Source organism: Mchenga conophoros, linkage group LG18 (assembly GCF_057382185.1).
Source record: "Mchenga conophoros isolate Kocher_MC1m ecotype Shallow Benthic linkage group LG18, M_conophoros_male_GT1.1, whole genome shotgun sequence".
NCBI classification, from domain to species: domain Eukaryota; kingdom Metazoa; phylum Chordata; class Actinopteri; order Cichliformes; family Cichlidae; genus Mchenga; species Mchenga conophoros.
Window position 1 is genome coordinate 6,180,099 of NC_140543.1, and position 16,450 is coordinate 6,196,548.

The window sequence follows — 16,450 nt, forward strand, 5'->3', positions numbered from 1 at the left end:
GCTTATGAATATAAATAAGCAACCTATTTAAAACTGCCTTAAAAAGCAATACATGTGGGGAAAATCGGCTTCTACAGTCTTTGTGCACATCTCTCTCTTTAGCACTGTTATATTAGCTCGTGTCACTGACAAAATGAGACCCCATAATGTGGGTCACTCATGATGGATTTTAATTGGGTAGAAGGCAAACCCTGATGATTTCCTTAGACACCATCTTGTTGAAATTTTTTATTTTTTTTCCCTTCCCTGTGACCTGGGTGGGTTGATGTCAGCTTGGCTCTTGTGATTGATTTGTAGCAGTTGCAGCGTTTCCTACAGATTCGGTCTTTGATGTTAGCTCATTTGCACTTACACAGGCACAACCATGCTTGCTTCAAATATTTAATTTACTCTGTGACAAATACTGAAGGAATAGAATCAGATCAGAGTCTGTGATCACCTGGGTGGACTTCACTTCCACTCGTCTTTGCTGGTGCTGTTGTTCTAACTCTGCTGCGCAAACACGGTGAACTCAACAATATGGTGCATGAAGCAGTTTTCCACCTGCTGCTCTTCTGATTAGAGTGGCCTTCTAGCTCAGAGAGGATCTGCAAAGTGGACTACGGACTGTCGTAGCCAGCTTCAGTCCAACGCAATAGTTTGTTTGAGAGACGGAGAAAATGTCTCACAGGCCGCCACAGCAGGAATGTGGCCAGCGAACCAGAGAGTGGGGAAAAGCAAGACCAAACTTTAAGAATAAGAGTGAGAGGATAGTGGTTTATGTTTTTCATTCAGATGAGTGAACAAGGCAAACATTAGCATATGTGGCTGGTTGGACTACATAAAATCTGTATAGGAAACACTGCTTTGTTGGTGTTCTTTAAATTGCACGGATGAAACATAGGCCACATAAGTCTGTTAGCATGGTTTTAAATATACTTTCAGAACCTGTGAGGTGTATATTTACTAGTAAAAGACAATTCATCGATTACAGTCGTATGATTTATAGTCAAAGTTGATGCCCAAGAAGTTAATGTCATTTCTGATCTTTTTTTAGTAACTACATATACTGATGTGGTGACATACATAAGCTGAAGTTGATTTCTCTAATCGGGCTCTGTTGTTTTGCAGGAATCTGCCAAGGTTTCGGACCTCAACCCCAATGCGAAAGCATGGGCCAACCACATGTTTAGCCTGGACCCCAGCGGGACTGCCGACACCACAACTGCTGCCCTGCAGCCATGGAAGGAAGGCTGCGATAGTTCGGCCGATCCCGGCCCAGAAGGTCATTGATGCACAAAAACTGGCTTCTTATATACTTAGAATCTGACTTTTGGCCACTATAGTGCAAAACAAAGTATAACTGCTCTCCATTTCAGATATATCGAAATAACGCAATACAGAGCATAGATAAGAACATAAAACGTTTCCTGTTTCTAAAACGGTTTATCAGTATAGCATTGAATCATTATTCAGCATTAACAGGAATTTTTCTGCCTATAAATGGTCTTTGTGGCTTATTGTGCATATAACCATGTTTGGTAAATGCATGGCTAAGGCAAAGAGACTGTGTTACCTGACTTAATAGAAGTCTGTGCATTTTTGTGACATTACTAGTGATTTAATAAACCAAAATCTAATTAATCTAACTCCACTTTTTAAACACGCCTTTAGCAGAAGGCCCAAACCCTTTTTATATGCAGGTAAACTCCTAATATGTTAGGCACCATATAAGACAGGGGGTGTCAGACTTGTTATAGATTATGGTCCTCTTTCAAACCCAGTGTTATTTCAAGCTAGGCTAACCTGTAAAACTATTGCATGTTCAACATAATTGCAAAATAATGTTGAACACGTCCCTAAACAGACAGAAGTACATTGTGAAAATATTTACGTGTGGCAGCACAGTGAGAAGTTGGCGGTTTGAGCCCAAGCAGAGCCCTTCTTTAGCATTTTCTTTATCTAGTGTGGAGTTCAGGTGCAGGTTTGTAATTTCTCACGATTGGACATAGACAACGTAGTAATAGTGCTAGTATTTCATTGAAAAAAAATGGGATGATTAGACTTAGGCAGTCATTGGTGGGTGAGGTATTAACCGCAGGCTGCATGTTTGACACCCAGAATCTTAAATCTTAATCTTAAATATTAAAAAAAAACAACCAAAGTGCACAAAATTGTTCCAGAGAACGTAGCCGTTAAATACAAAATGATTCTGCGCTGCCTCTAGCACCATTCTTCTGGGCTGTAACAGAGATGAAATTGTGTTGCAAGATATTAACTGAAGTTCAAATAAGTTAACTGCAGTCTTGCATAACACCCATGTTGACCACAAGATGGTACATGGAGTAAGTGTAGTGTTCACCATGACACCAACATAATTCAAGCTAGTGTTCGCTCAGCATTCATATATTACTGTTGTATTTTGCTGACTTGGGTAACTAATAGTTTTTACAAATTTACATTAATGAGAAGTAGTCCGTTTAATGCACGTTGGGCTGATCAGCTGCATGAAAACCTTCTGGTAAAACGCTGCCACCATGTGGTGAAAGTTTTCAATTTTCAGAGGGTCTTTACAAAAAGCACCTTTAAATTGTTGCAGGTAAATACTGGACCTGAAAAAGTGGAGAATTATAGGTTTTGGTGGTTGTGGCAGCGTGAAGCAGGTGAACATAGCCAGCAGCTAATTTATTAATGTAATGCGGAGAAACTGAAAATAGTATACAGCTAATCTGAAGCTGATGTGTAGAAAAGAAAGTGAAATGTTGGCATGTAGTCTGCTTGCTAAGTCTGTAATAATCGAGTAGTGACAAACGGCACAGTCTGGTGTAAAAAGCTGCTTTGTCCACTCTGGTTCCCTTTTCCCACCACACAGGAGACACCCCTTTAATCATTCATACTCAATCTAGAATGAGTTATGAATATTCCAGCTCCAGTCACCCATCTTTCTTTGTAAATGACAGTAATCACTCGCTTCAATGTGCTGAGCCAAGTTTAGCCACAGAGGCAACAAGGACATGGTGGTGAAACAGAAATTATTGATTAGTCTCAGTTTGACGCGCACTGACGTCCTGGCCTACTTCATCTTCCACGTCCGCAAAAACATTTATGGAAAATTTATTACAGAGCACTGCTGATTTAATGCAGTTGGGCCATGCATGTAGTGGTCTGTGACGGAAAATTCACACCACGCCTGCAGTGGTAACAGTGATTTAGTCATGATACTGGCTGGTTCCTCTAATGTCCCCATTCACTGTCAGTATGCTAAACCATTACATGCACATGGAAGCTTATTCTGATTCCTTTGTCGACAAACAAAGACGGACTATTAAAGGTTATGAATTTAAGCCACTTATTATCATTCAACAGCCCTCCTGTCACCTGTTTTTCCTTTTACTTTCATATTGACTTCAAACTTGGGTCCTTCATTTACTGTGGACCCATTGTTTAAACAAAACAAAAAACAACCTGAAAGTTATATGGCAGATGATGAAAAACAGGAACTTATTTTATTTAATGGTTCATCTTTTACTTACTGACCTTGGTGCTGCGTTTCAGACTGTAGGCGATGCCTTTCTCACTTAGAAGGCCGTAAAATGGAAAAAATGAAAATGTAGTTAAAAATTAAAAACGTATGTGCTACGTATCAGCAGTAATGGTTTAGTTAGGGGTTCCCATTCTGTCCCACAGGCCCAATGTTTGACACTCATGGGTTAGCAGTTTTTCTGATGTTTGAGTATTCACCATTATGTTTCACACTTGCCTGATGTGGACGTGACTTCAAAAGTAAAGGTCAAGATTTTCAAATATTCAAATTTGGGGTGGGTGTCATTCGTTGCCTAGACGATGAAACGGTGCTTTCCCCATTATAATCGTTCATATTTTATTAATAAATAACAGCATGGTTTCTGAGACTGCTGGGAGTGATGTGCTAAATTAAGACAGATGACACTCACAGAAGCAGCGTGTGAACGTATTTAGCAAAGGCATGTGGACTCGTAGGCTCCTTCACAAGACCCTTGTCTGGAGGACTCGATCACTTGTCGCTTCTAGTTAGCCACATCTGTGTTTATTTTCACTTTTGCGGTGTGCTTTGTGCTGAAGTTTGAAAGAGTAAGCAGGTCTGAGGATTTGAACAGACGTCCCACAGGCCTAGAGACTGTTTAGTGACCTCATCACAGCTTCCGGCCACTAGAGAATGTGATCCTCAACCAGTTAGCGAGTGGTTGCTGGAGATTGACCATTTAAAAATGGTAATAAATGCTGTTGCAAAACCACCTTGTGATTGTTTTGGTTGCCAGCAGGTTGCTGAAATCACCTGTAGTTTCCATGGAAAACACAAACTTGTCTGGAAATACTTAGATTTTCCTCACCAAGCTTTACTGAAACTTGAAAAGTGGAAAGTAATTGGAAACGTTTCCCTTTAAAGTAAAAGTTGTGCCTCACCAGTACAGCCACCAAGTTCAAAGGATGCAACGTTTACTGAACCTCCCACGGATTACTTCCAATCAGAGAGTTCACTCTCTTAAAAGATTTACTTTTTTATTTTTATCTGTGAAGTGGCCTTTGTGCTGTGCTGTTATGGTCGCTGTTATGCTCCTGCCAAGTCTTTTGTGTTTGAAACGAATCTAAAAGATAAAACGAACCATTTCCCACGGGGGACACGGCTCTGAGTAGATGAACTGTTTTCAGTTTAAGTCACTGTACCGTTCAGTCATGTGCAGAGTATTTCCATAGAGCACCCTGAAGAGAGTTTAGCCAGACCTTAAGGAAAATTGCCGGCACTGTGATTTGATGGAGGTTGCTTAAAACCCTCAAACACAAATTAAGAGGAAAATGCTCTTGAATACGATGGCATTACTAGTCCCACACTGTTTAACCCAGTATTAAAATTTGTCCCAATACTGTTTTAATAAATGGTTATGTGCTTAATTACCTGAATGTAATTTTTCTCTGGTTTTAGTATATTATCATGTTTCATTCTGTTCTGGCACATCTCTCCTTTGTGATCTGTTTTCATTTTAATTTGCTGTTGACTCGACATTGCCTTCATACCCACTTTGTTTTTAATTCAGTGTAAATGAAATCCACAGCACTAATTCTCAGGATTTATTGCTAGGCTTATTGCTACGCTACAGCCAGAAATGGTGTTTGTCTGTAGCACAAAATATACAGTTTCTTTCTTGGTACAGTTTATTTGAGAAACATTTCCAGTAAATGTATTTATCATTGCATAATGGACCAAAAAAAACACTTGTTAGTACTGTTATTAGTACAATATTACCAGTAGTGCAATATTTACATTTATGTTAAGATGGATCATTTGTTTTAAAGGCAATACTTGTTTTGTTTAGATGTAATTAGTGCTGTAGAAAAGGTTTTATTTTGGAATTACATTAGTTTTTTGCCCAGCCTTTAATGATTCATAATTATTCATTATTTAAGTTGCTCACATTATCATTGTGTATTTCTATAAGATCTGTTGTGCTCTAAAAGGAAAAGAGCGTTCAGAACGATGGTCTTTGCATCTTAATCAGGAAAAGGCTGAGTTTATGTGCCAGGCCAGATGCTTCAGATTGCCTCTGGTAATAATGTCCATTTGTCATTGCACAGGTGTATTGTTGCTGAACTGGGACAAGGTTGGAAATTCGGCACTTAGAACTTAAAAAGGACACTGCTCTCAATTCACATTGGAGCTGTTTTCTTGCTTTTCCTTATCTTCTGCTATATATGTTCATATTAATCAAATCAAATTTTCAAATGATGAGAGCATCTGTCATGTAAACAGTGTGAGCCAAACACTCAGACTGATCTAAATACTGAGTATCTACTCTGTATGATATCACCCCCACCCACCTGCTGTTCACACCTTCTGTAGCTGGAGGGGCAGCCAATCAGAACCAACACAGTTTAAAGGTAGGGTGTCCTTAAATGGCTGGTTTTAGAGGTTGAGCTGAGGGGCTGGATCAAGGCCCAGTTTAAGATTCCAATAAACTAATTTGAACTACAAACCATGTTAAATAAATAAATAAATAAAAATAACTACTATTATGCTCATAGCCCCCCTTTTAAACATCTGGTGATATTCTTATGCCTTTAATCATTATCATAATGCCCATTGTTGATTGTCACAGGCTATGAAGCCAGTGAAGACAAGGCTTACAAGGAGCCCCTTCTAACCGACCCAGATGAGCCTCCACCGGTACCAGTAATGCTGGCTGAGCCAGCCGCCGTCACTCTGGAGTGCTCCGAGTCAGCCTACACAGAATACCCCAAGCCTGGGCAGCCAGGGCACACAGGTGGGCTGGTTAGTGATTGGTTGTTAGTCAGAGGAGGCTCTGAAGTAGTTGTGTATCAGCGGTGTTTATCCACATGTCTACACATGGATACTTTTGTGCTGATTTTTGATGGGGCGGCGTGGACACCCAAGTTTGTAAACAAAGTAACTTGACGATGTCCACATTTATACCACAGGCACGGCTATTAGAAGGCTTTTAAGGATTTTAAGTGTGTTGGCCTCGTCAATCACACGGGGATCTAAATAAGTTTGATTTCACCTGATCTTGGATAACTCAAGGTTAGAATGAACTACAACCAAACACAGTCGGCTAATGTGGTCGAATATTAAGGGACAGTCTGTCCTCGGGCAGTAGATTTATTTTTGAAGGAGAACAGTGACCGCTTGAGAGGTATTTGTTTTATGTGTTATTTATTGCATCATTAAAATGTCATTGACCTGTTCCAGACACGATCTGCTACGAGACATTTATCTTTTTAAGTGCCCTCTGCTTGAAAGAAGTGTTGACAAAAACAACGAGGCTAAGGGAGGAATGGGTGGTATTAAGATGACTGTGATTATACAACCGTGTAGGAGTAGGTTTCTTAGCGCCCGTGCCATTGCTTCCAACACATTAAATTAGCTTGCATGAGTATTTGCTGTGTGTAAATACGACACTTTTTTTCCTTCTCCATATTTTACAACCCTCTCCACCCACATCCCATTTCATTGTCTGGATAGTGTTTAGAGGATTAGACATAAGCTTAGTTGCTCCTTATTTTACCAAAATCTTTATCCTCTATCAACAGGCAGTGATCCCCAGCCTGACAACCCCCAGGAGGGCTTGAGGGAGCACCTGAAGAAGACCCTGGAGTTCTGTCTTTCCCGGTGAGCCAGTAGCTTCATATCACAGTACAGCCCAGAATTTTATGCTTTTCTTTGAATGTAGGGACATCTCCTTCACTAAGCCTCGAACTATCCATGAGAAACTGGCGTACTGTGCTGAAATCTCAGCCCATCTACTTCAATCATTGCTCAGCAGCTGTTTCATACTTGCTAATGGAGAAAAGCACTTAGATTAAGATCTGGAAGGAAAAACATCTACTTGAAAGTGATTAACACAATGACTTGTGGATGACTGTGTGCAGTCCACTCATGTGTTATTCTGCCTCCTTGAATCCTGTGGTTCCTGATTGGTATAATCAGCACATTAGGCTCAAATAATACTTTCTGTGGCAGTGAAACCTCAGGCGTCCACAGTAGCCTTCATGACGTAAATGTTGTCATCTGCCTGTGCTCCCAAGGGTCTGCATCTGTGCACTCCCCAACTATGACTGTTGGCTGGCTGCACGTGTGAACACGACCTGAAACCCACTGTACCATAAACAAAAATGTTTCTGCTCTATGCTTGCTCTCATATGCTATTAGTTTTCTCTTGGTTTACTCCCAGGGCCCAAATTTTATTTTGTTTTGGGCATCAAGACAAAATCCAGACTTTTAATATGTGGTTTGTTTATTTGCATTTGTGTGTATTTGTTCTACTAGAGAATTTAAGATCGTCTCGAACAACGGTGACTGCCCATGAGATTGCTTTTAAAGTACAACATGGGGCTTTAAACCATAATGAGCCTTGTGCAGTGTCCAGCTACAGGCGCAGTGTGCATTTATACTTGCTCATGGGAGGGGGGATTGTACTGCTGCAAATCTTAACCAAATACCCATCTCATATTATAGTTCTCTTTATTAGTGGTATTAGTAGTAGTAATCTGAAAGCTAAAGGTTAAAAATGAATCCGCCTTCCTCTGTAGACTCGGACATCTCTGCTAGTAAGAGAGGGGACGGCTGCTTTCAGCCAGAGGCAAAGTTTACAAGAAATCTTCTTAATTTAGAAAATTAAGCAAGATGGGGCTTTTTTCTTTCTACCTTCCTTGTTTAAAACAAGCCTGTGACCAATGATGTTTAAGCTTTTTGACCATGACTTTTAGGTTTTGATTACATTTACAGTGACGGCGTTAACAAGGGCTGCTGTTAATTCTAGGAAAACATTTTCTCCCACTCCAACTGGGTCGTAGCACTGCCTCCTAATTGTGTGGATTTTGTGTGTTTCAACCTTTTTGTTGGAGGGACACTTAAGCTCTGTGGGTTGAATGTTGTAACACTGCTCATTCGGACTGTCACAAACTGGGCCACACACTCATTCCAATTAAGGCTTATTAAAGTAAAATAACCATAAAAGAGAAGACTTAAACAGTGGTGGGTGAAGTCAGTATGGTCAGTGGTGTGAATGTCATATTGTATGACGCAACAAAACAAAACAAACGGCCGACAAGATCCAAAAGTGGTGTCTCAGGGTGCCTTCGTGGAGCATTTGTACACTGAATCAGCCGTCTGTCTGCTGTGTGTCCGTCCGTCCGTCCGTCCGTCCGTCCGTACAGGGTTCATGGGAATTCTGCTTTTTTATTCCCCCTCTCTCTTTGTCAGAGTAAATTAATATTTTCGGTCGTACTGGGAGGTGTGATGGTAATTATATATGTTCCAACATCATTGTTCATGCGCTAAAAGAATTATTAAATCCATCAATAATTAAATGTGTGTGTGCAGCTAGTGTACTGGAAGACTATGTATTGTTTTTGATACCGATCAGGCCTCTTCTCTCTCTCTCTCTCCCTTTGGGTGTGGGCGTCAGGCGTAGTCTGAATGAAAGCCTTATTTCATACTTTTGAATGCCTCTGCGGTGGTGGTGGCTTAGCTGCTGATTTGAAAGGAACTGAGGCCTTGAAAAATTCATTTCATTTTCTCCTCTCTGTGAACTTGGAACAAGCCAACAACAATAGCATACTGTTAGCTTCTCCAAAACTACAGTGGAAGTTAAAAGAAAAAAAACCCCAAAACTGATCAGATATGAAAACAAGAAGCTATAGAAACCAAAAGACTACTGCTGGGTTACAAAATACTGGACCATACACACCTACAGTGCATTCTTTTGAGAAAAATCTCACAGTTGCAAAAGCAAAGCAGCCAAATGTGCAACAGCTGTAAACTGAAGGAGTTTCAAAAGGTGCACTTGTTACCAGAAGAGCAGCGATTCAGATGCAGTGTCACCCTCAGCAAAGCTGATGTTTATTACACGTGTAAGAGTCGCTCTTATTTAAGAGCAGCTGTGGGTGCTAATCACAGAATTGTTTATCAGAGAAAATGAAGTTTGTTTTCACTGCTGCACCTTTTGCCACCTACACCATGAAAGTCTAACTAACCTCTCCTGTCTGCGTCTCCGTTTGGCAGGGAGAATCTGGCCAGTGACATGTACCTCATCTCCCAAATGGACAGTGACCAATATGTGCCAATTGTGACGGTGGCCAACCTGGACCACATCAAAAAGCTCAGCACGGACGTGGAGCTGATTGTGGACATCTTACGATGTGAGCGACATGCTTTCAAAGTCACAGTTTTATGCACCAGTTATTTTTCTTGGAGTTCAATCAGAACTCGTCATTGTGCTTGTTTACCTGAACGAGCTGCATGTCAAGAAAACCTTATCAGAGTGAATTTCTATCAGCATGTGGTTGGAGTTGATTTCCCAGGAGAGGTCGTTAAAGTGCATCCAGCAGAGTCTTACCTACTTGTGTTTGATTTGTGCTCGTACTTAGTTTACTGCTTAAATTAATCCTTTCTAGCTTGGAGGCCTTTTTATTTAATGGCTCATTGATCTGTACACTGCCAAGAGTTTTATATTTGAATTTAATCAGGTTACTGTAAATAAACCATCATGTAATTACGCTGCGATTAGGCTTTTTGCATTAATATTTTTTTCTGAAGATGTTCAAGTATGAAACTGCTTGTAATTTACAGATCACCCGTTTGGCCAGTTTCAGGTCCTGCATCCATGATTAGAAATTTTACATATTTATCTATGTTATACAAAGCCTGAGTGCAGCCCCCGTCCATCCTGTCTGAAACAGTCTCTTTTAGCTCCCTTCCCCTGCATTTAAGACAACTTTTTTCCTGATTGGCTGCTCCTCACAAACAGATGGATGGGGCTGCTGTGCCCAAAGCTCCAGCTATGAGATCATAGCTGGAGCTTTGGGCGCATAGGAGTTAAATACTCTGACCTCATCATTTTAGACTTTGTTCATATTTAATATGAGACTGTTGTACACTCTGGTGTGTGTGTGTGAGTGTCTGTCATAGAAAATAAGAGTAAAACTGCAAGATTAGTCAGTATTTAATTTGCATTATTTTTTTCCAGCATATTTGAGTCCTCGTAATTTTGTGAATACAGGAGGTACCCACATGAAATTCAGAGCCTGAAAAGCACTTTTAATATCTGTTACACACAGAGTCTAGTCACATCTGCACATGTTAAAATAGAAGTCTGTTAGAGGAGTCGTGCACCAAAATGCATCCAGAAAGTAGATTTGTGGTCTGACTGTTTTGGACCAGTGGCCAAAACAGTGGATATCAGCCTTTAAGTTCACAGAAAAGAAAAAGAAAATCTTCAGAAACAGATTGACAGATCACACAGAATTTCAGCCCACCTGTGAGTTCCTTCAGGACACATAACCAGGAAACGTTTCATAGTTTGAAGGTGAACATTTTGCAAGGTTTCATTAGATCTGTGAAAGTTATTGTACGTAATAAACTAGCTGATTATGAAGGGCTTATTAGGTGGGATGTACTGATTGATCCTTCCTGAAATGGCCCATAACACCTTTTCTTTATGGCTTCCTGCAGCTTTGCCATTGGTCCAGGTGGATGAGAAGGGGGAAAAGGTGCGACCCAATCAGAACCGCTGCATCGTGATCCTCAGAGAGGTTCCAGAGAGCACGCCCATAGAGGTCAGTGCCGAAACAGGATGTCCAATTACACGTCTGTCATTTGACGCTACTGTCATGAGTCAACAAACACTAGAAGCATTATTATTCCATGGAAATGGCTCACGCCTAGAACACAAGCATAGCTTATGTACACTGTAGACGCCAGTCTGGTCTGGGTGTCTGATTGATAGTTTGCCTTTATGGTCTGTTCACATTTGTTTAGAAGGTCTTCTATTTACAGTCCCAGTAGTTAAACTGGGATTGTAAATAGAAATGCAAGTAGATAAATGTTTGCTTTTAGTTAATTAAATTTAGTTCTTCTTTAATATTTTACTCATTTCTGAATTCAGGGGAAATATTCTGCTAATGAAGTTCAAACATGGATGAAGTCGACAGACTCTGAATTATTTAATGTTTCTGTTAGGATGCATAACTTAATATAGTGAATTCTTATGCCTCAGTCACCATAATTAGTTTTTTAGTTATCATATGTGCCTGAACAGGTAACTCTACACGTGTCCTTGATTTATTTAGGATTTGGTGTGTTTTATGTCGTGTTCTTGGATATTTTTTAAATCAATCTTTGTTATGCTTAAAGCTGAGTCTGCAGAATGCTGTCACTGTTACACATTAAGCTAATTAAACCATGATAACGAGGTGGTATGACTCCAAAGGAGACCAGAGAGTAGACATTTAAGGTAGACACCTCACCTTTCCAAAATGCAAAGTCGGGATTTTATCCAGTCATGACCCGTCCTTTCCCAGCAAGCACCACAAACCACACATTTTGAGCATTTTGAGGTTATTGAGAAGCATTTTCCTGTCGAGCAGTGACGGTAAAACATTTGCAGAGGTCTTGTGTGATATCAGTAACTCTCTTATCTGCCCCAGCCTGACAGAACATTTTCAGTTCAGCTGACTCCGAGCTAATGACTGTTATCACAGCGGTGCATTTTCAGCTCCGCAGAAAGTCCACGTCAAACAGATCTGCTCATATAAACAATATTTTTCTATCACATCATTCCCCATATTTCCTTAATACTGGAAAGTACACTAGTTATTTTGCTCAGAGCATCATATTTAGTTGTGAAATATAGAGAGAGGAGCAGCGAAACGTGGTTTTCTGCAGCTTATTCAATTATGGGTTGTTTGTAGTCTAAATCTTACGAGTATTAAATGTAATAATGTACCTTTGGTCCAGTTTAACCTGCGGGAATTTGTGAAGGCTTCTTTAAAGCTTTTTGCACCCACAGAGAGAAGAAATTGGAAAACATGCTTGTAGTGTCTCCTGATGTCTTTACGGCAGATATGAAGTAAATTGATCAAACAGCCAAAAATTATAAGCATCTCTAGAAGCAACAAGGGGTCGCCCAGTAGTGCAGCTCTCTGTGATGCACTTCATGACGCAGCTAAAAAAAAAAGGGGGGGTTTTGTTTTGCTTGTTAAGAGAATGTGTAAACTAGTACTCTGTGGAGTTCAATAATAATAATAATAATGACAAAACAAAACCAGAAGGTGAATCTGGCTGCTTGAAGAACCAGTTGGAAAATGGAAAATAGCCTTAATATTGGACACATTCTCTGCTTCAAGGTGTAATTTTGAATGAAGCTGCTTCAGGTTAAACTAATACAGCACTTGTGTAGTTTATTTCCCACGGTGCAAGCTGTGCCAACAAGAGGCCACCTATGAAATCATTCACATATAGCAAAGACTGATCTAATCTGCCATTAGACAATAATGACAGATGGAGGAAGCTTCCAGGTCTGAAGCGTGACGTCAATACAAAGTGCCATCTTATGACCAGCAGGGGGCAGCTGTTCTGATTGCAGATTCTATTGAAAATAAACATGTAAGGCAACATGGTGGCTATGTCCACTTTTAAATCTGTAATTGGGAAACATAACTGAATAGATCTTCATTATTATTTTTTCATAGTCTTGCTGCCCAGCCTGGGCCACCGGGGTTGTAGCAGATCTGTAGTGAAACAGTGGAATGAAATGAGTTTCTCTTGTTTTGCAGGAGGTCGAGGCTCTTTTTAAGGGGGACAACTTACCCAAGTTTATCAACTGTGAATTTGCCTACAATGACAACTGGTTCATCACTTTTGAATCAGAAGCAGATGCACAGCAGGTATCCGTACATGTGGACAGTTAATTTCATGCATTCATTCAGTTTTGATTTCATTAGTAATTTATACTAGTATTTAAATCTGAGTTTAAGCATCAAAGTTATCAGTGAACTTTGTGTGTTTTAAGTCACTAATGCTGTCCTGCGTTCCCTTTGTTTTAAAGGCATATCAATATCTCCGTGAGGAAGTAAAGACCTTCCAAGGGAAGCCAATAAAGGTAGGCTCACATTTTATTGGTTTGAGGCTGAGCTGGAAAGAAAACAATTTGCAAATCAAAAGATGCTCGAGAACCAGATGCACCCTGCTGGTGGTGATTTCAGGCTCTCGTCACTGTCAGTTTATGCATTTTGAGCTATATTCAAACCACTTCTGTTCATGAATGTGGTCTCAAAAGTCAAATATTATCCCCTGTCATGCAAAATGAATCAGCAGAGAAGCACACATCCAACTTTTTTGTAGACAGCTCACAAATCACAGGTTTTTGCTTAAGGGGTTCATTCAGAGGCCTGCTTGTTATTTAAGGACCACATGAAGCGTGTAAATGTAAATTGCATTCCTCTGTACTAAAACACTTTTTTAGATTTGGCTGAAAAACGTTGATCAATACCTCTAAGCCCATGGTACACATGAATATTTATTAACAACCGATGAAACAAACAAATTTTGTGAAGATGGTTGAGAAATGTATTTTTTTATTTGTATTTTTTCCTCAACTGTATTAGCAGTTAGTTATAATATCGATCTCTCTTTTGGGCGCTGGTGCTAATTTCTCTCTCTGTTCGGGCTCTTTCTACCAGGCGAGGATAAAGGCGAAGGCAATCGCTATCAACACTTTCATACCAAAGAACGGTTACCGGCCGGTGGAGGTGAACCCGTACGCTCAGCAGCGCTACACATCCTACTACATCCCGCCGGTTTACAGCCCCCAGCAGCAATTCCCGTTATACAGCCTCATCACGCCGCAGGCCTGGTCGGCCACACACAGCTTCATCGACCCCGCGCTGGTAAGAATGAGTTACTGTGTGTTTATTGGATTTGGGAAAGAAGAAGTCAAACAGGTGCTCAGTTGTGTATCAAAAACGGTAAATTCACAATTGTTTTTGGATTTAAGATTAAATCAGGACCAGCAGATCAGCACCAGGATTAAATTTAGTTACTTGTGTTTAATATTGACTTTTTCGGTCTGAATAATACACTGTGCTTTCTGTAGTGGCTGCTTTATTAAATATAAACTATTTAAATTGGTGCTTTCACATTTTTAAGACACTTTTTATAAACATACAATATCAACAACTACATTAGAAAACATTAAGTTCAAAAGTCACACAACTAGCTTAATAATTTGTTACTTAAATGCATCTTATTTAACTGTTTTTCTGTCTCCAGGTTACTCCATTTCACAACAACCAGTTCATCAACGGATTTACATCTCACAGTTTCAAACCAGCGACGTCGCCCCTCACTGTCAGACACTACTCGCCCAGGAACAGGTTTGTTATAGTTCAGTGGAACAATGTAGTTAATGTACGTGCTGTTGGAATAATAAATCCAGGTAAACTGGCAGCATCTCACCTTTCTCCACTTGTAAACACACTGGAAGTTCGTCAGTCGTCCCAGCACATCTCCATCACCCTCACACAGGGTGTGATCAGCTGTTCACCCACTAATGTTGTGTGTATGACACACAGCTGTGTGTTTAAACAAACCGAACATAGAACATAAAACATTTGTTTTTACTTATTTGTAATCCCAGGGGTGATTGACAGATTAACCATATGATGATTATTTACCTGCTTATCAAAGTTTTGAGGTTGGTTTTTTTTGGGGTTTTTTAAATTAAGGATTTGTTACAATATGAATTTAATGGGGTAAAAGTCTGTGAAGTTGTTTTCTGTTGTCCAGTTTTGGTGAGCCCACGTGAGTTTTCTGTTTTTAGCTGACAGGAGTGGCACCAGGTGTCGTCTTCTGCTGCTTTAGCTCTTCTGTTTCGAGGCTTGAGGAGATCAGAGATGCTCTTCTGCGTACTTTAGCTGTAATGAGTGGCTTTTTGAGTTCAGGTCGTCTTCCTGTTAGCTTGAAGCAGTCTGGCCCCTCTGCTCTGACATCAACGAGGCATTTTCGATCATAGAGCTGCTGCTCACTGGATGTGTGCTGTTTTTCATTCTCTGTAAACCCCAGAGATGGTTGTGCAGCTAAAATCTCAGAAAATCAGTTCCTTTTGTATTTCGTAAATAAACCATCAGCATATGGGAAATGATTGTATCTAAATAATTTATCCACTTCCAGTTTCACTGAGTTTGTAGATTTTTTACTCCTCCAAAGGCTGAAGACGCAACACAAACGCAAAAATGAAATCTCACCATCTGGTTTTACCTGTCACTTGCGGGGTCCTTCACAGAATGAGTTTATTGTAGGCCCAGGGTTCGATTATTCACTTTAAACCCAAGTTTTAATGCTCACATGGACTCACAAGGTTTTCCTTTTCTGCAGGAATCACAGCAAACCTCACCTGAGGCCGACCATCCCCACAGCGGATCGCAGCACTGGGCTACTGGACAGCCCGAGCCTCTTTGCCGGCTTTCCCAGCGAGAGGCTCAATGGGGCTCGCAGCAGCCCGCCAACGCGACTCCCCACCAGCCAACCCAGAACCAGGTTACCCTCCACTGCAGCCTTCCCTCGTAGGGACACTGTGGGCACGGGGCGAGTAACGGAGCCCGCAACCACAGACTACTCGCTGGGGATCGGCCGAGGAAGGTCAGGCACTGATCATTTACTTGTGTAGAGCAATAACTCTGCCACTCCCCTCTGATAGTGCAGGTTTCCAAAGTGTTATGAGAGGAATTCAACAGTTCACGCTGACACTTGGAATGTGGTTGTCCTAAAGTGAAAACATGAGTAAACTAACATGCTCAGGTGATTCTCTTTTGTTCTTGGACACAATGTCTTTGGAAATGGGATGCCACACATTTCCTGAAGTTTTGGTCCTCTTAGGGGAAACAGTCAGTACAAAGTGTGGTCAAAATGTTTGGAAATTGAGCTCTAAAAATGAAAAACCTTACCTGATTTAAATTTGGCCAACCTCCCATTCAGAATCATCTTCGCATACACCTCAACCGGCTCGTTGTGGTACAGCGTCCGCAGCACTTTGTGTTGGGCAGCAGCCCAGGCGGAGGCCCTGTCGGACCAATCGCCAGCCTCGATTCTTCAACTGGATTCAATTTTTGTGAAAGTGGAAAAACTAAAAGCGAGGCGAAT

At 40.7% G+C, this 16,450-nt stretch overlaps 1 protein-coding gene across 4 annotated transcripts in view; it reads left to right on the top strand.

Annotated features, from left to right (window-relative positions):
* larp4b (La ribonucleoprotein 4B) overlaps window positions 1-16,450 on the top strand; it is a 52,646-nt gene that overhangs the window by 24,442 nt on the left and 11,754 nt on the right. For 3 of the 4 annotated variants that reach the window (XM_085255376.1, XM_085255378.1, XM_085255377.1), the window contains exons 3-12: window positions 1,111-1,264; window positions 6,111-6,275; window positions 7,063-7,141; window positions 9,536-9,672; window positions 10,985-11,088; window positions 13,087-13,197; window positions 13,359-13,412; window positions 13,993-14,199; window positions 14,582-14,685; window positions 15,686-15,949. In XM_085255376.1, the coding sequence (XP_085111502.1) occupies window positions 1,111-1,264; window positions 6,111-6,275; window positions 7,063-7,141; window positions 9,536-9,672; window positions 10,985-11,088; window positions 13,087-13,197; window positions 13,359-13,412; window positions 13,993-14,199; window positions 14,582-14,685; window positions 15,686-15,949 (1,379 nt within the window). The remainder of the gene's footprint in view (window positions 1-1,110; window positions 1,265-6,110; window positions 6,276-7,062; window positions 7,142-9,535; window positions 9,673-10,984; window positions 11,089-13,086; window positions 13,198-13,358; window positions 13,413-13,992; window positions 14,200-14,581; window positions 14,686-15,685; window positions 15,950-16,450) is intronic. The other variant, XM_085255379.1, reaches the window with a different exon arrangement.